This window comes from Bactrocera latifrons, unplaced genomic scaffold (genome assembly GCF_001853355.1).
Source record: "Bactrocera latifrons isolate USDA-ARS-PBARC rearing strain unplaced genomic scaffold, ASM185335v1 scaffold_45, whole genome shotgun sequence".
Lineage (NCBI taxonomy): Eukaryota > Metazoa > Arthropoda > Insecta > Diptera > Tephritidae > Bactrocera > Bactrocera latifrons.
In genome coordinates, this window is record NW_017537101.1 from 1,252,908 (window position 1) to 1,276,797 (window position 23,890).

A 23,890-nucleotide genomic window follows, 5' to 3' on the forward strand; every position below is an offset into this window, starting at 1 on the left:
CACGTAGCGAAAAGAAGAAACGACTGGCGCGCTGTTGTTAACTCGGCTATAATCGCGTAAGCGGTGACTACGCCAATCAAGAAGAAGAAGAAGATTGTTGAAAGGTTTTGTCTTTGCTAGGAAAGTGGTTTTGAACTTTACTAAGTTAAAGCGGGAAGCTTTTAACAATACGGTGAACTTATTTAAGCTTAAAAATGAATATATGTATTACAGATATATATATTTGAAATATTTAATGCCTTGTCACCAACGTAGTAAACAGAATGCCATGATATCTTTACTATGGTTTTGTTACTACATGTCTGTCTCGGGTATTAGGTATCGAAGAATCTTATGTTTTGGTATTAGCACTTCTATTAATTTATTCTGATGAATTAAATATATTCAAGGTCAGCCTAAAACCGTAAAAGAACTATATTAACTTTGAAAATTTATTCGACATTCAATCAAAATGAAATCTAAAAATTAATACGATCTCTTCCTACCAGGCTTTAAGAAACATATATATGTATAAAAAACTATATTAACATTTTGGTATAGTGACGTCGATCAAAGGAATCGATAGTTTGTGCTCAAACGTAAACAGCTATTTCTCGCTTGCTCGCTGCACGAAACCTAACGCTCTTCCTCATTAAACGACCATATACATAAACTATAGGAAAGAGTACAGACTTAACCTTAATATAATATTACAGACGAGGACGTTAAGATTACGACTGTCAATAACCCTAACATTTTAGGTATGACTTTCGACATCCTGTACTCCTTCACTTTTCACACGACCGCGATTATTGACAAACACGGCGATTAAAGTCTTAAATCGCTAGCCGGTAACATGAGGAAAAGACAAAGGCAACATACAAGGCAATCGGCCGGCCGGTCCTTAACTCCGCCGAACTAATATTGTCGCCTGAATGCAGTGAAACGCAGACGAGGAAGCTACAAACATGAACACTGCACTCTGGAATGACAGGATGCCTCTTGATGTCTCCCATCGAACACCTGAACAGTGAGGCTCCTAGTTGGGAAGCAGTAGTGAACTCCTCCCCAAGTAGTTTCTGCTGAAGTGCTTTCGCAGAAATCATCCTTGCAGTCACCTGCTTGAAGCGGAACCGCCACCCTTGAGCATCAATATTTCTTCCTCAACTACGTCTACGACATTAGCCGACCAGACTTCGGACGCAACAAATTTCAGACATTGACAGTGGAGCCATTAATACCTTCATCGACTTCCTCTCGGTGAATAGCGTACTTGGCATCAGACCACCATCCATTGCAGACGAAGACTTCGACTCGCCACGAGAATCGAAAGTGACTCTTGCCCAACTTCGTTCTGGATACTGTAGAAGGTTAAACTCCTACTTATCCAGAATAGACCCTGACATATCAAATATATTCTTGCTAACCCTACACATCAGACACTTTTCTCCGAAACAGCACGTTTTCTGGGCATGCCGTTGAATGACATCGATAAACAGTTATCTAATCCTTATCATTCTAACGGGGATTAGGTACCCGTTCCAATAACAACAAAAAGATTGAAACCAAAAAGAAAAAAACCGTTATGTCAATCTATATAAGATTCGCTAGTAAAGTATGTAGGGCAATAGTCTTGGAGGTTTATCGTTTTAGAATGGAGTACCGAGAAAAATAGGATTGTGAATTTTTAGCGTCATTCTATCACTTATTTTTGAACCTAAAGTGTACCTTAAGTCAACAACAAATTTAAACGTTTCGAACATGCTAGACAGGCTTAATTCGTTAACATTCATAACCGCTTTCTTTCTGGTTCTTACAGGAGATTCAACGCCAATATAAAACTCATTTTGGCAAGGACCTAATCGAGGATGTTAAATCCGAGACTAGCGGCAATTTTGAAAAGTTACTTGTCGGCCTCTTGCGTCCAATTGTGGACTTTTACTGTGCGGAGCTAAAGGACGCCATGGCGGGTATTGGCACCGACGAGGAGGTGCTCATCGAAATACTTTGCACTTTATCAAATGTGGAAATTCACACCATCAAAAACCAGTACTTGCGCTGTAAGTAAAAAGCCTACGAAACAGCAAAGATCAACAGAGAATAATGTGTTTTTATTTTTAGTATACGGCGCTCATTTGGAATCAGAATTGAAGTCGGAGACGTCTGGCAACTTTAAGCGTCTCCTGGTGTCGCTTTGCACAGCCGCACGTGACGAGAGCGGTGAAATTGACCCGGTTGCAGCGCAGTCAGATGCACGTGAGCTGCTCAAAGCAGGCGAACTACGTGTCGGCACTGATGAGAGCATGTTCAACATGATTTTGTGTCAACGTAACTACCAACAGTTACGTTTGGTGAGTGCTTTAACCAACCTCTGCTCGTTCTCTTCATTTATATAAAATTTTCTATATTTTATCTCTGCAGATATTCCAAGAATATGAAAAAATTACTGGCCACACATTGGAGAAGGCAATACGCAAAGAATTCTCGGGTGATATAATGGAGGGATTGATAGCCATATACAAGTGTGTCACCAACAAAACGGAATACTTCGCCTCGCGCCTGCACAAGAGCATGGCTGGCATTGGTACAAATGATAAACAGCTGATACGCGTCGTGATCACGCGCTCCGAAGTGAGTTGACACCTTTAAAAGTATTATTACGAAAATTCGTTAACTATATGCATTCAATTTTATCTTCAGATCGATATGGCTGATATTAAAGCTCAATTCGAGCGTATATACGGCAAGAGCTTAAAGAGTTGGATAAAGGTAACATCCTGTTGGTCCTGAAATAATTCTTTTTTACTAATATGAATTACTTAATTTTTCTCCTCACACAGGGTGACACCTCAGGTCACTATAAGCACGCATTATACGCTCTCGTCGGTGAACAACGCTCCTCCTAAGTACCAAAATCAGCGCTTACAACAAAAATACACATATATATATAAATAGCACTTACGAAACGCCTTAGAATTTACAACAGTATTTGTTGGTTCATTTTTGCTTCTCTCGATGTGAATTCGCTAATTGTGTGTTATTCATCTGATTAAGAACAATTCCAGTGCTGGAATGTATGATTACTTTGTATTTCGAATATATACAATTCAAATACCTTAAAATATGTGCATAAACTTTACACTATTTTTATATGTCAAATATTACAGTCAATATTCAGAGTTGCTTCATGTTATGGAAGCACTCAATATTATAACTGCATAAGTGAAGTGAATCTAACTTAGTGTAGTACATAATGAAAGATATGTATTTCAAAAATAAATTTTTTATTGAAAATATTAAAAAACAAAAACGGAAAAATCTCAATAAAAAAACTCGCAAATTTAATTTCCAATTTTATGTTTTGTGTCGTACATCAACTTATGACAATATCAATGTGCATTTATTTGCTTCAATTTTCCTAATGCTATCTGTTTGCGATCTATATATCATTTGAAACAGAAACAAATTCATACAAATTTATTACATTTACACTTATATATGTATGTATGTACATTCACTTTGAAAAAATATTTTTAAATAAACAAAAAAAAATTTACAAAAAATCGATGAAAAATTATTTAATATATCAGTTTGTGCACAAAATGTTATTATTTCCAGCCTGTTTGAGATGGTTCAGCAGTTGTGTACTCGTTAGTACTAGTTACTGTCTACTAACTAAGCAGTTCCAGATTTTCAGTGGATATGAAATATAAACTACTAGCATAACTAGCATTTGATTGTTTTTTATTTGTTTATTAATTTATTATTATTATTATTTTTTTTTTTTTTTTTTTTTTTTTTTTTTTTTTTATAAAAATGAATAAAGTGGCAACTCTATGATGCATTAATTTTTTTGGTTCAGATTAGTTGTCGTCAAGGTCCTCCAACGGTTTCTACGGGGTCGGACCATATGGAGAGCTAAGCATCCAAATAGGTGGTTAGAATCGATGTTATTGTTGTTTTAACGGTTATCTAATTCTCCTTTGGGTGGTAAGGGTCATTTGCGTTGTCGTCGAGATCATCTAACGGGAGGCTCAGGAAACGTGCTGTTTCGACGGGGTCGGACCAAAAGGGAGAGGGTGTTAGTTGAGTAGGGTTAGTAGAGCATGCAAAAAGGTGGCCAGTATCATGCGAGGACTCATTGCATGCATTGGGTATGTCTGGATAAGTAGGAGTTTAACCTACTACAATATCCAGAACGAAGTTGCGCTAGGGTCACTCGCGTTTCTCGCGGCAACTGGAGCTCTTCGTCTGCAATAGGTGGTGGTTTGACTCCAAAAACGCCATTCACGGGAAGGGAGTCGGTGAAGGTGTTGATGGCTCCACTGTGGATGGCGGTCAGTACCTGTCGAAAGTCAGTTGCGTCCGAAGTCCGGTCGGCGTACTGTACGACGTCGTCGACGTAGTCAAGGAAGGACCTTTTGATGCTCCTGGGAGGCGGTTCCGCTCCAAGCATCCTAGCAGAAACTGTTTGAAGAGGACTTCATTATGCTCCTTTACAGGAAACATAAGCGTCTCGCTGTGGAGGTGTTCAATGGGAGACATCAAAAGGCATCCTGCCGTTGTTCGGAGTGCAGTATTATGGCAGGTCTGAAGTTTCCTCATTTGCGTTCCACTGCATCCAGGTGGCGGTCATATTGGTGCTGCGTAGTTAAGGACCGGCCGGCCGATTGCCTTGCAAGTTGCCAACAACGTTTCTTTGTCTTTTCCCTATGTGTTGCCGGCTAGCGACTTGAGGATCTTGTTGCGGCTCTGTACTTTGGCGATAATCGCGGTCGTATGAAGAGAGAAGGAGCATAGACTATCGAAAGTTACGCCTAAAATCTTAGGGTTATTGACAATCGGAATTTTGACGCCATTGATTGCAATATTAAGCTCAAGTCTACACTCCTTCGTCCAGTTCGTGAATATGGTCGCTGTGGATTTGGGGGGGGGGGAAAGTGTGAAGTTTCGTGCAGTGAGGAAACGAGAAAGGTCGGAAAGGTAGTTGTTTACCTTCGAACACATGCCATCGATTCCATTGCACGACGTCCATATCGTACAGTCATCAGCGTACGAGGTTATGGAAACCCCCTCTGGTGGTTGCGGGAGTTTCGAGATGTAGAAATTAAACAGTAGCGGGGAAAGGACACCAATCTGCGGAACCCCTGTTTAATTCTTCTCAGTTTGGATGTTTCACCTCGAAATAGTACGGATGACTGAAGACCGCTCAGATAATTCGTGATCCACCTCTTTAGCCCTGGAGGAAGCGTAGTTTTTTCGATATCCTGCAGTAGCGTGGTGAGGTTGACTTTTTCAAAAGCTTTTGAAAAGTCCTACGCTACGGGGATCGTTCTCTCACAGGACGGTTTCTGGTTGAGGCCACGAACTATCTGAGCGTTTATGACGCTAAGTGCTGTGGTGGTGCTGTGCACATTTCGGAATCCATGCTGGTGACTGGCTAGGCTCTGATGGTGAGTGAAAGTCGGGAGTAACAAGGTCTCAAGTGTCTTCACTACTGGGGAGAGTGGGACCACTCTTCCGATTTTCCGCACATCGGGTATTAGACGAGTGGTCAGTGACAGGTTGAGGACCTTGGTGAGGTAACTTACTCCCGTCGGGCCTAGATACTTTAGCATTAGCATATTGATTCCATTAGGGCCAACGCATTTGGATGATTTTGCTTTTTTGATGGCACTCTGAACCTTTTCATCGGTGAAAGTAAGCGGCGCGCAGTTGTTTGGTATTTTGCGCAGCCGTCGGTTAACACATCTCTTGGCTTTGTCTACCGAAGGGTGCAATGTAAACTGCCATCCAATCTCCAAATTGAGATCCGTTACTCCGGGATCTCCGGGATCGGCATGGCGTAAGATGTCGCGCTCATTAGCTAAAACGGCTGCTTCGACTGGGAAATTGGGGCGGATTTCCGCTATTCTTCCAGCCGGGATGAAGCAAGCGGTAGCTTCTGAGATCACCTTGCGGAATTGACGTTCGCCAAAGTATACGTCCGTAGGGATAGGTAGAGCATTGAAGGTGCTCTCGGTAAATTCTATGAAGCCGACTTTTTAAAAGTTAATGTACGTATGGTTGTCCACAGAACCGAAATCGGGAGGCTTCTCGATCGAAATAATTATGGGCAGATGGTCTGATGCGAGAGTTAGCACAGGTCGCCAGGTTATGCTATTCATCAGACCACCGGTAGCAATGGTAATATCAGGCGAGCTATTACAGGTGCCCATAATTCTGGTGGGGRCTTCGTCATTCATTGTGCAGAATGTCGAATCGTCAATCTGTTCCGCCAGCTCCATCCCCATATTATCGTTTGACAGGCAGGAATGCCAAAAATCGTGATGCGCTTTAAAGTCGTCTAAAACAAGACGGTTCTCACCAGGAAGTAGCGGACCTATATTCCGGTGATATCCTGTAGGGCAACATGTAACTGGGGAGATGTATATATTAAATATTTCGAGCTCGACATCGCCTGACCAGATAGCTATGCCCTGACATTCTAGGGTAGTATCCCTAGAATTTTAAAAATCCTAAACGGTGAAAGTCATAGCTTAATCCGGGAAATCCTTCAACAGACAGATTCGGTAAGAAGACAATGGTCTGTGGTGGGATTAGAAGGGCGTCGCTACAGACAACAAATGATCAATTTGAACCATGCATTGATCGAATTATGAATTGGCCAGAAGACACGACAAAGTAATTTTGTCACACGACAATGCACCTACATGCAAAGCAAAACGGTTCAGGATACAATCAAAGTATTTGGCTTTGAGCTGCTACCCCACCAGCCGCATTCGCCAGACTTGGACATATGTGATTACCATTTGTTTTCATCGATGGGACACGCATTGGCTTAGCAGATTCGATTGCTACACAGAAGTCGAAAATTGGGTGTCTGATTGGTTTCCTTCAAAAAAAAAAAGGTATGCAAACATGAAAATGTGTGAAATTGGATAAGAGTCTTATAACGATTATGTTTAAAACTACTAAGCGAGTGTTAACTATCTGAAGAAAGTCTTAAGCGGAAGGCTTCTGAATCGGTACATAATAATATGTAACCGCCAACTCTAAGATGAAATAGGAATATAGTTTGAAAATGCGTGAAATCGGACTGCAACCAACTTTCCATATATCACAATCTGAAATTCCATACTTTGCTTTCACTTCACATTGCATGAGTCGAGAGTTGAAATAAAACCTTGACCAAATATGCAGAATATGTCACCACTGTCTACGTCTGACTTATAACCAAAATATCGGTCAATAAGTAAGATTTATTGTTGAAATTCGGAGAGAATATTTTCATGACATCAGTATGCCCTCCTGTCAAAAATGGGTTAAATCGGATTAATACTATCCCTAGGCTCCATATACCTAATGTAAAGATTTTTGAGCTTCCGGTTGTCTTTTTCCTACATTTATCGGTCACACACATGTCACATGTCTTAAAATGAACTTGACTGAATAAGTCTGTCAGTGTGTTATTGCTATCATAAAGTCACATGGAAACATATATTCAATATACTTGAACAATGCCAAAAGCTATCAGTCCAGACCTGCCTCTAGATTCAAATACCCTATAAAGCGGTTTTCGTGGAGAGTCGGACGAATTTTCTGATATGTCATATTTTAATAAAAACAAGTTTTCGTAAAAATCATCTGGCTTAACGCTGAATATGATTAAAATGACCAATACTCTGGTTGACTTTTACTTCTAGATAAAGAGCACAAACGTTTCACTTTACTCGTAATTTTCCTTATTTTCATCAACTCCAAATGGGTAGAGCATTACTCATTTGATACGGACGAAATTAATGAAAAAGTTTCGAAAAGAAACATAAAATATATTAGTACAAATTTATACGTTTATTAATTTAAATGGAATCTGGTATGTACATATATATACAAAATTATGATTCTCACTTACTTTAAATGGAAATAAGCAAAAGTGCTTAGCTTACCAACTGGTTTACCTAACTAGTTCTATATAGTAAAAGTATAATTACGCCTTCTCTTGCAAGGTCACTTTAAAACCCGCACCTCCACATATAAAGAATCATTACGCAAGAAATTCGTATTCGTTACAATTTTATGTGGTATATGAAAATACTGGTTGTTCTGTATGAACTCGTCGTTCTTCTTGCGCACCAGAATCGTCTTCACATAATCCTGCGACTCCTCGGCATTGTTGAATTGAGCGCGAATGATTATGTCGGCTTGTAAGCGACACGGCCAGGATAGCAGCGCATCGTACTCGCCGGCGATTACATTAAGGCATGCGATCAAGTTGCGGCCCTTCCACGTACCTTTACCGTTCGGGTGTATGTCGAGCTGCAAGTGAGGTCATAACGAAATCGTTAGATAAGTGCATTACCAACACAATCATGTGACACATATTTTTGTGATGAATAGAGGGCGTCAACTTACGCGCAGCGCATAACCATATGGCTTGTTGGAGAACATGGCGCTATGCAGTATCGTTTCATATTGTTTCGCCTCCTCCAGTTTCTTCGAGAAGTCTTTGATGCGCCAAATCAAGTGACCTGCGCATAAGTGCAAACATTACTCTGACTTTAGTGCAATATTTAGGAAGCGCTGTTTGGTGGAACTTACCTCTTGTGTTTTGTATGCTGGTGAGCCGTTGTTGAGTGGCCAAATGGTTCTCCAAATCCGCCAGCGTTTGCATGGTTTGATGCAGTTTAGTGTCGATTTCATTCACTATACCCTCCAACTTCTCACAGCGTTCTTCCGTCTCGCAAACTATATTCTTCATGCTCTTCACTTCCAGATCCATATTCGCCTGTTTCGCATTCAAATCGCTATTGGCTACAAACTTCGTTTTCAAATCTCCATCCAGTACATTTAAGAACTCTTCGATCTCGATGAATTTGTCACTGCAATGTAAGATAAAAGTCTGAGTAAAAGTTTCACTATTCTCATCACATACTAACAGATTCTTCTTCTCATTTTCCAAGATCATCTCCTCCAGTTTCATGGTGTTATCGTTTAAATGGTTCACATGTTCTGCCACTTCCAGCGACAATTGTTGTATATTCTTTTGCAACACATCCATTTCCCCCTGTATGTCGGCTTTGACTTTCTACAAAAAAAAATTTTTTTTTATAAAACATTTGAAATACATACTATGTAGTATTTCGTTTGTTCAATTCAACCTTTATCATTTCGAAATTGGCCACATTGTCCTTGTAAGCCTCGCCCACCTCGAACTGTCGTTGCACAATCTCCTCGTTGAGTAAAGCTTTGACGCCTCTGACACTTTCATCGGCTTCGTGTTTCCAATCCTCCAAGACCTGATTGTATTTACGCAAATTCCCAACATCTGTGATCAGATGCAATCGTTGGCCGATCTCCTCATTGAGTACCGAACGCAGCGCGCTCAAATCCTTTTCCAGCTGATTTATTCGATTGTCCATGAATTGGTCGAGACGTTCGAGGCTATTCGATTGTTGTGGCTGTGCTTTGGCTCGGGGGCACTCTTTTAGGTGTGTGCGCATGCGAATTCGTGGCACAAAGGCGTTGCAGCTATTTGGACACTGCTCCAGTACTTGGCCGCAATGTATGAGGTGCTCCTGCCAAAATTAGAAACATACTTAGATGAAATAAATGCCTGAGTATAAAAGAAAATACGCATTGACTCATTAAATTTAAATATTACATAAATGAGTTGATACTGCGTCTGATATTCGCTTTCACTACGAAAATGGTAAAAATAAGCAAATATTATAGTTAAGTGTAACCGTTGACCGCAATAAGGTAGTGGTTGCAGTAGATAGGTTATAATTCGAAGGGGCTGATCTGATTTCGATGTCCAATCGAACCAATAACGCACAATAACTTGGAAAATAAATTCATGTGGATGCCCAAAAATGCTGTCTGAAACCGTAACGGCCGACTGTACGACGAACTTAAGCGCTTTGGACGACTTTTACTGGACAAAACACATTCAGCGGAGGTAGGTTTCATCCATTGTACCAAAATCAGCGTATAAACTTGCTTTCATTGCTTCCCACATTATCCTTTGAATCGTTATGCTTTTGATCGATACTCGAAATGCGGGAGAAAACCTTAATATAAATTAGATATATCAGTGGCTGTTGCACCGCTAATACAAAATGTTAAAATATGGGTTCAAAATTACTCCAAAATAATTTATAGAAAATACTGAAAGAGGGTCATGGCACTTTCCACATAGCCCTTCAGTATCAGTAGTAGAACCTTTGAATTTGGTAGCAATCAGACAGCAGCTACGCAGCCTAGTTCATGTCGTTCGAATGCATGAAAGCACTCCAGCTCTCGGGGAGGAGGAAGACCTTCGCTCCTTTGGAAAGACCAGTTAGAGAAGGACCTGTTTACACTTGATATCTCCAATTGGCGCTAAACATCGAACGTTTCGGAAGTCAATAACAGTGAATTGCACAAACTTTTAACGTTGTAGATTAGTGTTTTCATCGACGAAAACTTTGCGAAAGTAAAGCATCTTCGAAGAAAAAGGTGTTGGATAATCACATTGTAGACAGAAAAATGAGAATACATTACGAGAATCTGTGTTTCTCGCCTGAACAACTGTATGTGGTCATGTCTTGTGTCTAAACATATTCTAAAATATCGGATTTCCATATAAAAATACAAATGTTTCCTTAAATCTCTCTTCTGATATTATAATAACCCACAACACCTCTCTACACACTACACATAAAAACGTTCCACTGTTATCCAGCAAACATAGATAGAACTGAACATATTATCTACCTTTCTTATCTAATTATTTCAAAACAAATTATGTACTTATGAGTATGCGGCAGATATGCTCTATGTCAAATCTCTTGCCCAGAAACATGTGTTTGCTGAACTTGAACAACTATGGATCACTTTGAGTCTTACGGTAGGTCCAACAATAACTCGTTGCCCAAAGAATGCAAATATTTGGAAAGAGCGATAAGATTTGGGGACAAATTCCATGCTTATCAGAATTTTGACTGCTATCAAGTTGCTTATCGGAGAAGGTCACTAATACTTATCATAAAGATGTACCCGAATTCTATTAAATAATTTAACAAGCACATTATTTAACAACTTTCATTTTCACTAAATGCGAATACTTCGAACGATATTCTTACTTAAAATTTCCGATTGCGCCGATCGATTTCTCAATTTTCCGCGCTATAACTTGCTTCAAATTAACCGTTTGACTGCGCGATGTTGACTAAATAAATTTAGGGCCAGTTTGTTGCCGTTGCGATGAATACCGTTATTGACTAATGGCACTAGGTGACGTGATGGTCTATTGATAACCAGAAAATTTCTATAGAATGCCATTATCTGAAAACTCTGCCATACACGTATGTGTGTGTGCAAATAAGTTTGTAGGTGGTTGGGTAGAAATTATTATTAGTAATTTGTGTTATTTCGCATTTACCATATTAGTTTGAGTTGATCTTGATTTTAGTTTTCCTCGGTCGACAGGTATAATAAAAACGTAAAAAATACAAAAAAAAAAAGACAAAAACAACTAAGGAAGAACTAACTACGTAACTAATTTCTAACAGAGGATCAGATCTTAAGCTGCTCAGCTGCAGAAACAAAAATTTCAACAACCAAAATTAAGAATTTGATTAAAGTTTATAATTTTTTTAATGGTAAAGAGTGAGTGTGTTAGATCAAATGTGCTGGAATGAGAATTGAAATCATGACATATATGGCGAATGATTTGTTCTAGAAAATTTTAAAAGTAAGGGTCTAAACTGCCTGGTAGAGCGAGCGGGAACGTTAAAATTAATATCAGATAAGATAGAATAGCTTCAGACTGGCCCATTCATGAGTTTTACAAGAAAAATTATACCAAGCATATCCCTACGACTAGCGGTTGTAGGGAGATTTATAAGTTTTAAACGGTTAGGGTAAAGGGGAAGATTTAAACTGGAATCCCAATGCAAATGATTTAGGGCAAAAAGTAAAAAAATTTTTAGAACTCACTCTAACTTATCCGAATGGACTTGATAGCTAGGGTTCCAAACCACTGAAGCATACTCTAATATAGGCCTCACCAGAGATGTAAAAAAATTTTTCTGGTAGGCTGATCTCTAAATTCTTTACTAAGAGCGCCTTTAGCTTTAGATAGATAAATAGATACTCCCATATTAACAAAAATGCACACTTGCTATAGCCCGATTCAACCCGTTTTTGACATACATACAAATAAATTACGGATAGAGAAGGATTATTCCCGAATATTAATTATACAATACATACATGAAACACATTGAATGATATTTTCGATCAAAAGTCAACTATATATACTGGGGTTCAAATATTCGGTTTAAAAAGTTATGATTGGATTTGAACAATTTTTGTTCATTAGGTGGCATACACTAAAGGCATTAATCGTGTAAGGATTTGCCCTGTTATATTAAACGCTTCTTGATTTATTAACTGAAAAGTTAAGAGAGTCAAATGGAATTTAAAATTTTGGGATGGTATTTGGCAAGTAAGCGTGGTTGTAGTCCGACACAAACTGTCTATAAGAGTTCTTATAATATTTGCGCTCATCGAATTTGGTTGTTTTAGCTTTAGTAGTTTATTAGATATATACATTGAACTTATGACAGCGTGTGGTCACGCCCACTTTTTCAAAAAATTGTATCCCCAAGTGCCTCTTGCTACTACGATCCCCTCTCCTGTATTTAACTTTATACGTTTCAGGTTAATAAAGTTGTGTGTGCTCGGCAGTGGTCTGATTACGCCCGTCTACGAACTCCAATTTTTTTATAATGAGGAACCCACATACCAAGTTTCATCGAGATATCTCAATTCTTACTCAAGTTACAGCTTGCACAGACGAACGGACGGACGGATATACAGGCAACAGGGTTACGTAATGTATAAAAATATCGAACAAAGAATTTGTCTCACAGTTTGTATTTATAATCAAATTTTGCGTGTAGAATCGTTGCGAATTTCGGAAAAAGCTTAGGATGATTCAGTTTTATCATAAACGCAAGCCTACGAATGGTAAGAAGCCTTCAAAGACTTTCGAGAGATCGTTGAAGACATGCCTTGTTCAGGATGACCTTCAACCTCTTCAACTGATGAAAATATTAAAAAGTGAAGGATATAGTGCTTAAAAATCGTCAGGCAAATGTAAGAGAGATGGTAAGAGATCTTGACTTGATCGTGATCTCCCGCGAGTCCTCTCGAATGATTTTGGTGGATACATTGGGTATGAAACGCGTTTTTGTTCGATTCGTTGAATTTTTTACGTTTCGGCCCACGATTGTGACCGAATTTAAAGCCAAAATGCAATGAATACCATCGATCACCCACCGTATTCACCAGATTTGACTCCGTGAACCTTTTTTTTGTTCCCAAGCTGAAATTGCCGCTCTGGAAACTGTTTTCAATCGATTGAAAACAAAATTCGCAGAAGGAGCTGAAAGCCATCCCAAAAAATGCTTATGAAAAGTGTTTCGAGGACTGAAAAATCGTTGGCATAAGTGTATTCCATATGGTGGGGATTAATTTAGAAGGCGACAGAAATAAATATTGATAAATATACTATATAAAATGTTAATTATACTATCGATCACTTATAAAATCTTTGTATGAAAACTACATGAAAAATTCAACTTCGACGATTTTTCAAAATTCTATATACATATGTATTTCAAAAATTTTGTCATATTTTGGAAAAATTTTTTTTTTTCTTAACATATCCAACCGATTTTGCTTATATTCAGTACGTTATGATTTCATTTCCATTTCCAATTTTCTAAACAAATCCAATTAAAATCAACTTCTAAATCACTTAAAAAAAAATGTCTATAATGTATTACTTTTATACATGCACTAGCTGAACGAAAGTACCAAAAGATGGTTGAATGATTTAAAAATGTTGATTTTAGCTTCGAAGACGAAGAATATGCGGGACAGCGAAAAAAGGTTGACAATGAGAAAATGGAAGCATTAAGGGCCTGGCCCAATGCTGGCTGGCTTTACTTGCTTTCCTGTGAACTGTCAAAACTGAATGGAACTACACTGGAGGATGTGAAATGAGACCAACTGTACTCTTAAAATAACGAAAAACTAGTTCAAATTATTCAAAAACAAAGATATTGGATGCTGTAAGGGTTAGGGCAAAGCAATGTTGATTGATTGAAATACTGCGTGAACACTATAAAAAGAAATCGTTTTGCATCATTTTGCAGCTGCTCTTTGTTAAGTGAGGTCAGAAGCGCGTGCTATATCACTTATGAGATTCTAAACGTGGGTCGAAAAATTAATGGTGAAAGCTACCGATAACAACTCATCAAATTGAAGCGCTGCCAAAAACACCTAGAATTTGCGACCAGATTTGAGGCAAAAATTTTCCATGATGACAACGCTCGGCCTCATGTCGCATACCCGGTTAAAAAGTATAAGCCGTCGCAGTGCTTTTGGAATGGAATCGTCAAATTGTCAAAAAGATAAAAGAATATTATGGCTTCAGATGTGAACACATTTTGCAATTTTATCATTCCATTTTTCATTCATTTTGTTTTTCTTTCTTAAATAAACGTTAAAGTTGTGATAAAATCAAAAACTGCACAATCGGAACATCATTAAAGTACTTGTATATAACGAACGGAAACCTTGACATTTTTCTCCCTTTAATCGCTTAGTTTTTGAGATACCGATCTGAAATTTTACCCACGCCCTTTTTATTCAAACAAGTTACTCCTTTATCGAAATTGCCGTTATTGGAGTACTGATTCCGAAATTTGCATTACAATCTTTGAACCAAATGCACAGATCGGATCTACGAACTATGTCAATGTCGTCGTATATCTCATAAGGCTCATCCTTCCATCGATTGCGGTTTTCGAAGTGGCTAGTGCGCAAACGACCATAAATCTTTCGCAGAACTTTTCTCTCGAAAACTCGCAACGTCGACTCAACAGATTTTGTCATCGTCCAATCCTCTGTACCATATAATACTGGCTTCAAGATAGACGAAATTATCTACGACTTCAAAGTTATGACTGTCAGCAGTGACGTGGGTGCAACGTGCAATTTGTTTGATGACAAGAGATATTTCGTTTTGCCCTCGTTCACCACCAAACCCATTTGCTTCGCTTCCTTATGCATTCTAAAGAAAGCGGAAATAAGGCGCGGTGGTTGAGGCCAGTGATATCAATATCATCGGCATACGCCAGCAGCTGTAAACTCTTATAGAAGATGGTACCTTCTCTATTTAGTTCTGCAGCTCGAACTATTTTCTCCAGAAGCAGGTTGAAAAAGTCGCACGATAAGTAATCGCCTTGTCTGAAACCTCGTTTGGTATCGAACGGCTCGGAGAGGTCCTTCCCGATTCTGACGGAGCTTTTGATATTGCTCAACGTCAGTTTACACAGCCTAATTAGTTCTGCGGGGATACCAAATTCATACATCGCGGCAGCTTAAAGCGACATAAGGCTGCTTCTTTTCGTGCTGTCAAAAGCAACTTTGAAATCGAGGAAGAGGTGGTGTGTGTCATTCTCTTTTCGCGGGTCTTTTCCAAAATTTGGCGCATGGTGAATATATGGTCAGTTATTGATTTTCCAGGCCTAAAGCCACACTGATAAGATCCAATCAGTTTGTCGACAGTGGGCTTTAAACCGCTGTAAAGTAATTTCTTGTTTTTGAATAGCTACCGCCCACTCATTGTTTTCAACAATAAAATTGTCATAAACAATAAATGTAATATAAGTAAAAAAATACGTATTAACAAGCAATAAAAATAGAAAAAAAGTGATTAGCCATAAAATTGTTTGTTCTAGTGATTATCAGTTCTGATGATGTTTACCGAGCTACTTGTCAGTGGCAGAAGCTTACCGTAAAAGTTTGCGAGTCGAACCATTCATTGCAGAAGAGACATGACGATTTCTCGTACTTAAGAACGGTCGTTGTGCCGTTTGACGACAAAGCGCCATTCGAATTACGCGAATAACCATTGCCATTCGTGGCCATAATCAATATAGGCACTATACGTACGTATATTTGTAGTATAAGTAGTTAAGTGATGAAAAAATTACTTCTAATTCTTATGCGAGTGTGTTTAAATTAAAGCAATTCGTACGCAGCTTCACTCAATTTCACTTGTCTTCCACATTGCCATTAACGAAGGCAAAAGACTAGCACTTCACATCGATTCACCGCTCTTAATTATGACAACTAATTAACACTTCCAACTGGTTTATAGCAATTAACTCAATTGCTCGAAGACAGCAAGACACACGTTCACACAAACGACCACTCAGGTACATACATGTATGTATGTATATATATATATGTTATAAAAACCCAAAGTAATATAGAATTACTGTCGCAATAATTGGCTTGTAAGTACATATGTCCATAACTTCTTATATTTCTATACATGTATATACGAGTAAATCCACCGACCACTTCTGACACATTCTACCTACGCGCGTCCCACAAACATCGCCGCGGCTGTGCGGAAGCTGAACCAATTTACAAAACGTAATGCCAACGAATCGCTAAGCGATACAACTCTTTGACGACTAAATTTCTCGATTGAATGTAGGCAAGCACAGCCGAATGGGTGGATGAAAAAAGCCAATAAAAAGAACAACACATGAAAAATGAAAACAAACAAGAACTCAATGAGAGTTTTATCAAAAAATTTCATAAACAGTAAGGGAAAAGATAATAATAGCGCAACTACAGGGAAATTAATTGCTATAAAATCCAACAACAACAATAACATAAGTGAGAACACTTCGTATGTCATAATATCTGTTAAATATTTACTCACATACATACAAACAAAACAGGCATATCTATATTTGCTTGTGCCTTTGTTATCAGCACAACAACAACAATAACATTAATAATACATAGCCACTAAATTGCGATAACAGTAAATGCAGAGAAATGATAATGTCTGCGTTTTGCAGAAATATTCGCGTCTACATTTGTGTGTGCGATCGTGCTTATTTCCACAAATGTACAAGTACGAGTATATGAGTATTTACGTAGTTGCCGCGAATATATTTATAATTCACCTGTAGACTTGGTTTTGGCTCTAGGCGGTGCAGAGACTTCGTCGTTATCACAATTAGACGAAAAAGGGTGAATAATTTTCAAACAGCTCGTAATGCTCTTCCATTTTTAGACAAGCTTATTATATACAAATGTGTGTGTGTACTGTGATAAGCTGCCGTAAATGTTCAATATTTCTGCGATGACAAAAACTATCGGACACCCCTAATTGCTGGTTAAATACCGATGTTATGAGTCATAAGTATATAATTTGTATACCCTGAGTATATTTAGTTTACCATAAAGTTTGAAACTCCTGGAAGGAAACATCGCAGACCCTATTAAATATATATGTATGTATATAAATAATCAGATTTTGAGAAAGCGATCTGAAATTTTGAACACGTCATTTTCTCTCCAAGAACTCTCACTTGTTGTACCTTTATACATATTGTAGTTTCTCATATAATATAGATAACGGTCTCTTTAATAAAAAAAATTTATAAAATTACAAATAAGATAAAATTCTTGATCAGGTGGTGTCCAGTTAGAATAACTATAACTGTTGAGTGACCTTACGAGCTGACCATTAGTGAGCCGCAAGAAGCCAGTGGTGCTCTTACCCATTCCCAATCTGTGCTACTAATAAAACCGAAGTAGCTGAAACAATAAGAAGCCTTGCAATGTTCTACAATTCCGTTGTGACCAGGCATCGAAACCAGTATAATCTTAAAGTAATTCGTTGCTGTAGATATACTGTCGAAGCATCCTTCAAGAAGCCTGAAGCTCCTGTACTCCTCAACCAATTCTCCCCGCAAGCTTTAATAAACCCATAGAGGCAGTGATCTCTCTCCTCCAGCTAGTCCTCTCCTCTCGTGCCCTCCTCGAAGGCATATATGAGAAAAAGGACTGTTAATCGAACTATTTTGTAATGAAATCAAACTGTTCGAGGACTCCAAAGTGCCCGAAATCTAGTTATTATCTACGCACTCAGCTTCTCTGATTCTGTGCTACAAGTCGTTGAGCGCCATAGTTGATGTGGAGCACCGCTCATGCTGACGTAAACCTCTTGTTGAACACTCACTACCACTTTAATAATTATGGAAAGTAATGGTTCCATCACTCTGGATCTTATACTCCTACTTTCCTTTCACTCTTCCCTCCTTCGTTTTATTTTTCGAATTCATACTAAACGTGTCTAGACACAGAGTTGCTATCTGTCGGCGTCTCTCACTACGTGCGACCTTATGAAACTATTCGTCCACATCCGAACAGCTTATAGAAAACTCTTCAAGACCTATCACACCGACTTAATGAAGACGGGGGGAACATACTCTAAGGCCTGTCATGGCTTTAACGGCATTAGCCCACCAGCTATTTCTGTTGAATGTAACACCAACTAACTCTGGTTGTCGAATGCCGCAACCACCAGCCCGAAGTGCAATCTAAGATGAATTCCATTGCAGGATAACATATTCATTTAGTTTATTTAATAAAAATCAAATTTATTTAATTGCGGACTAGCCAGATTAACGGAAATTTCAAGCAGTAGAGGTGACCGTGGCACTATGTTGTTATCTCAAAAATTTGACCTCAGCATTAGCATTATTTTGTTTTTTAATTTAAATAAATTTTGTAATGTCTTTTTGTTTGGGCAGGTCTTGTCGAGTAGAATGACAATCTAATTGTAGAATTTGAAAAACACCCCCAAAATCACGACTTAAGCTTAAGAAAATCGAATTTAGCTAATTATAAACCGATTTTTAATATAAGAAGAAAGTCAGAAATTTCAAATGATAATAATGTTTTAATAATACTACGAGATTTATTGATTTTGCAATACAAATTTAAATTTTGTTACCTTTTTCTAATGTTTTTTTTTTTTGACTTTGGCGATATTTTCACACACAATTTTATAAGAAAACTAAATAAGTTCTGAATAGATCCAAATAGTAGGCTCAATATTTAATTATTCTACTTTTAATAAAATTTTTACAAAAATTTGCAATTAAATTACCAACAAGTAAAGAAGAGCTGTAACGGTTGTATGTTTAAATTAAATTTGAAACTTTCACACAAATCAAGAAAAAATTAATATAACGAGAAAAGACTTTGCACAAATAGTACTGAAGTATGTCACCTTATGAACACAAATAGCCCAAATCGAACTAAAACTGTTCAAGCTCCTAAGTACTTAATATGTAGACCACAGGGTGAAAACTCTCCCTCGAACTTACCTGGATTTAATCCTTGCAAAAACTTCTTTCCATAGATCGAAAAATTTTCTAAAAATGCAAATTAATCTTGTCTACGGGTAAAGGTATAACTACAATCATTATATTCCAACCTGGATTATGTTTAGAATACTAAGTTGTATGAAATCATTCAAGTCTGGGGACTTTACTTAATGTACAGCTTTTAAATATTCATGTAGACTACAACACCTTGACGCCAATAATTGTCGCTTTCAGTGAGTTACGTGAACAGACATTGAGGCTCAGCTTCTTTCTCGTTAAATCAAGCATTTGAAGTGTGTGCTTTTTCACGTGTCCGAAACATCTTCACGAGCACGAGCTCAAAGTGTAACTTACCAACATATATGTATATACGCACTTATATGACTGGATATGTGATAAACGAAGAATAAACACAACTACATACACATGTGAATAAGTGTATGGATAAAAGTTGGCGAACAAGTGTAAAGCACTCTCAAATCAACAAACAAACTCACAAAAACAACGACAGCAATGGCAGAACGAAATGTCACATTGAAAGCAACATTCACGCGAGCAAACAACGTATCCACGTACACACATATGTATGTACTCGCAAAGTCGCGCGTGAGGTGATAATGAGTATGTGTTCGATGTACATGCACATAAGCGTGATTGTGTTATGTGAAACTTTTACGAGTTTATCCTGCTGCATACCGGTATCGGCACGTCACACGGATTCGCGCCAAAAATCGTTCTATCCACTAAACGTGTGTGAGTGAGCGAGAAGCGTTAATAACATGACTCTTATTCATCAAATGACATTTCGTGGTGTGCGTTATGCTAAAAAGCTCAAAGCTCTCGATTTGTACGTTTAATTTTTATGAAAAAAAAACTACACTTTGACTTATGTCTATGAAAATGGAAGAAAAAAAATATTACAGTGTCTTCTAAATCGCCTATTTTATTACACGAACCTCGAACTCTTATTCATCAAATGACATATTCCCTTAATAGCTATTCATTAATGCAACAATTAAGGTAATATTAATTACAGTTAGAAAAGACAAATAAAGACAGAGACCGAAATGCTTGACAAGCTGGCCGACAGAGGTAATGTTCGAAAATTCTACGAAAAGATGCGGCGACTAACAGATCGAAGATCGTAGCACATTTTTGTAAAACCGCCAGAGATGGTCCAGTTACTGATGCCCAGAGCATTTTAGAGACTACACTTCTCCAGCCTACTGAATGACAGTAAAAGCATACGAGGGCTGCTATATATGTATATTTCTGGCCTAATAATGAAAATAGGAATATTTATCAACAAAAATGGTTTATTGTTTTTCARAATATTCTCCATCAAGATTTATACACTTTTGCATGCGCTGAAACCAATTTTCRAAGCACTTTTTCCACTCCGATTGAGACACCTCCAAAACATGGTTTTTGAATGCTTCAACARCATCTTCTGGCGACGAAAATCGTTGACCACGCATTATTTTCTTGAGTTGAAGTCATTGGGTGCCAAGTCAGGGCTGTACGGCGGATGACCCATCAATACGACGTTTCGGCCGGTCAAAAAGGCGCTGGTTTGAGCCGATGTGTGAGAGCTCGTATTGTCGTGGTGCACAATGATTCTCCGAAGACCTCAGGCAAAGAAATGGTGGTGTACCACTCAGAATTGACCGTCTTACATTGCTCAAGCGGAACAGTCGCCACATGACCAGTTTTGTTGAAGAAACAGGCGACCGTTTGCTTCGAACAACTTTCGTTGGACTTAGCTCGTCTTGGAAGACCCACACGGTCGATTGCTGCTTTGTTTCGGGCTCATACGCATAGATCCATGATTTGTCACCTATGACGATTTTATGAACGTCGTTTGAAGCACCGAATCGTATTTATTCAGCATTTCTTTACACCAATCTACACGACCATTTTTTTGAGCGATTGTCAAATTGTGCGGGAGCCAACGAGAACAAACCTTTTAACGGCCAGGTGTTCATGCAATATCGAATGTATGCTGGTGGGAGAAATGCTTAGGCATGCCTCTATCTGAAGGTATTTTACATGACGGTCTTGCATTATCAGTTCACGTACGGCATCGATGTTTTCTGGCACAACGGCTGTTTTTGGACGACCTTCACCGAATTCGTCTTTGAGCGAGCGTCGGCCACGATTGAATTCGTTGTACCAGTTTTTCACAGTGCTATAGGATGATGCTTCATAGACGTACAAAGATTTTAGTTCATCGATGCACTTTTGTCGTGATAATCCACGTCGAAAGTTGTGAAAAATTATCGCACGAAAATGTTCACGAGTTAATTCCATTCTTTGGCCGAGATGACTTTTTTAATTCCATGTAAATAAAACAATTCAGGATTAAATGACAAAACGTTCTGAGTGATGGTATGCTAAAAAATGTCAAACTTTCAAATGGAAATGTCAGACTTAGTGTTGCCTAGGCCAGAAATATATATAGCAGCCTCCGTTAAACCAGGAGATAGTGAACCCGCTACCTCAATCGACGATGATAGAGCAGACGTTATATTATACGACCATGAAGAAGTATGAATAACTATTACCCGTCTGAAGAACAACAAAACGGCGGAGATCGTTGAATTGACGCCGATCTTTTCAAATTGCCATGCATCAGCATCTTTGTAGAATTGGAATTGGACGATTGGAACTTAAGTGTGCTCTACCCAATCCGCAAAAAGGGAGACCCCACAGTCTGTGCTCACCATCGTGGGATAAGCTTCCTCAATATTGCATATAACGCTATAACGCAAACTGATTGGACTTTGTCAATGTGGCCTTAGCCCTGGAAAATCAAAAACTGACCAGATATTCACCACGCAGCAAGACCCGTAAAAAAATCGACACACACCAGCTTTTCTTTTAAGTTGCCTTTATGCTGCTTTGCCTGAATTTGGTATCCCCGCAGAACTAATACGGCTGTGTAAACCAAAAGCTCCGTCATAATCTTGGAACCAGTAAGTATTAACACCAACAACAATGTAAGACTCGAAATCCAACGCAGAACAGATGCTACTTCGGACTGAGCAGGCAACTGAGAAGTAAAGTCATCTCTCGACAAACAAAGGCTAAACTCTATAAGTCACTCATGATTCCCGTCCTGCTATTCGGTGCAGAGACTTGGACGATGTGCTCTGAAAGTATTGTTCCCGTACCGGCAGGGGAAAGCAGAGTAAGAGGAAGACCTCCACTCTGTTGGATAAATCAGATGGAGAAGACCTGGCTGCACTTGATATATCGAATTCTCGCCACCTTGCGAAAGGGAAGAACGAATAGAGCGTTATTGTTACCTAGGATATAACCGCGTAAGCGATGTCTAAGCCATTAAAGAAGAAGAAATTGTTTGAAATGCTAATTCGACTTCTTTTTCGATTAATCAATAATTCTTCAAGCCTCCTTGCTTTGTTTTGTTTATGATTGGGCCCAGAAATGTATTGAAATTAAAAAATCATTATCAATTTACCCATTTAATAGAGGCAGTTTTTTATTCTCGAGGAAAATTAATTCTTTGTATTGAAACATTTTAATTGTTTTCTGGTCTAATTGCGATTCTATGCTGCTTCGGCAACTCTAAAAAAGCTCCCGAAAGCTCACTATCGTCGTTGCTGTTGCATATAACATGAGTTGAAAACAAAGATTTGTTGCAGAAAGCTCTATCAGGCGCATGGCTTGCCGAAACAACAAATAAAAATAAAATCCGAAACTAAACAAACATTGTACTTATGCAAGGAAGCAACAACGTGCACGCGGCAGCAACAACAAACGCCAATATCCGCAGCAGCAGCGACCACGTTACAACGGCACCAATGGCGGCGCGGAAACTAACAACATACTCGTATAAAACGCAGGGATCGCAATGCACTCGACTCAGTATGGAGTTGGCCAGAAATCAAGTCGGTTCTCTGCTGGCCAGCACAATCGCCACCGACAGTGACAAAGCCAAAGCATTCAGCTTAATTAAATACTAAGCGCGCTTATTAAAATACAACAAAGTGTCTACATATACAATACAAGTATATATGAATACTTATAAATATATTATATATGTAACAAATATGTGTATCCCTTACATAAACATATGTATACATGTGCATACAATTATAACAGTAAATATGCTTGTGCCGTTATTTACCAAAAGTGTGTGCTAAAATAACGCTGTGCTTTGAAATGTGTTCAATGTGTAAAAATTTTAGAAAATTTCCGAAAATATATTGTTTATGATAATGTGGTCGAGAAAATAATACAAGAACACCACCAATGTAATGATTACATGTGGCGGGCTGAGGTCAGTGTCAGTGCTGAAGCATCAACGCAACGTGCGCAGGGTCAGAGGCTGTGCGTATTTTTGTGGCTGTGCTTTGCTTGTTTTCTTAACTGTGCTTTAGCGCCTATGCTTATGCTAAGGTAGCTTGTTTATTACCGTCAGTGAGTTGGTGCGCGTGACGTGTTGCCGTTATGCATAATTTATATTCATTCACATGTAACCATGTAACAATGTAAGCTCTGAATGTTTACAGCCTTGCCTCGTGAATTTCGTGCTGCTCACGCCCGCGTCTAACATGCCATTGAATTTTTATGTGAACCTGGAAAATTTGAAATGTGAATTTTATGCTCTCCAGCGGGAATCGTTA

At 38.5% G+C, this 23,890-nt stretch overlaps 2 protein-coding genes and 1 pseudogene across 7 annotated transcripts in view; 1 reads left to right on the top strand and 2 right to left on the bottom strand.

The window, feature by feature from the left end:
- Positions 1–3,032, top strand: part of LOC108973046 (annexin B11) — a 24,071-nt gene extending 21,039 nt beyond the window's left edge. For all 5 annotated transcript variants that reach the window (XM_018940055.1, XM_018940053.1, XM_018940056.1 and 2 more), the window contains 5 exons: positions 1,799–2,039; positions 2,101–2,330; positions 2,401–2,610; positions 2,680–2,748; positions 2,820–3,032. In XM_018940055.1, coding sequence (XP_018795600.1) covers positions 1,799–2,039; positions 2,101–2,330; positions 2,401–2,610; positions 2,680–2,748; positions 2,820–2,885 — 816 coding nt within the window. In that variant the 3' untranslated portion in view covers positions 2,886–3,032. The remainder of the gene's footprint in view (positions 1–1,798; positions 2,040–2,100; positions 2,331–2,400; positions 2,611–2,679; positions 2,749–2,819) is intronic.
- An 810-nt stretch (positions 3,033–3,842) lies between these two features.
- On the bottom strand, positions 3,843–6,266 carry LOC108973019 (annotated as a pseudogene).
- A 1,546-nt stretch (positions 6,267–7,812) lies between these two features.
- On the bottom strand, positions 7,813–16,507 carry LOC108973026 (TNF receptor-associated factor 3). 2 transcript variants are annotated; one of them, XM_018940017.1, is made up of 6 exons: positions 15,835–16,507; positions 9,141–9,557; positions 8,919–9,067; positions 8,581–8,861; positions 8,395–8,510; positions 7,813–8,298 (listed from the first exon to the last, which is right to left on the bottom strand). In XM_018940017.1, the coding sequence occupies exons 1-6, from the start codon at positions 15,967–15,969 to the stop codon at positions 7,990–7,992; spliced, it is 1,407 nt and encodes a 468-aa protein (XP_018795562.1). In that variant the 5' UTR covers positions 15,970–16,507; the 3' UTR covers positions 7,813–7,989. The 2 variants fall into 2 exon arrangements, with proteins under 2 accessions (XP_018795562.1, XP_018795563.1); XM_018940018.1 differs by lacking the exon at positions 15,835–16,507 and adding an exon at positions 11,106–11,170.
- Between the last annotated feature and the right edge of the window lie 7,383 nt (positions 16,508–23,890).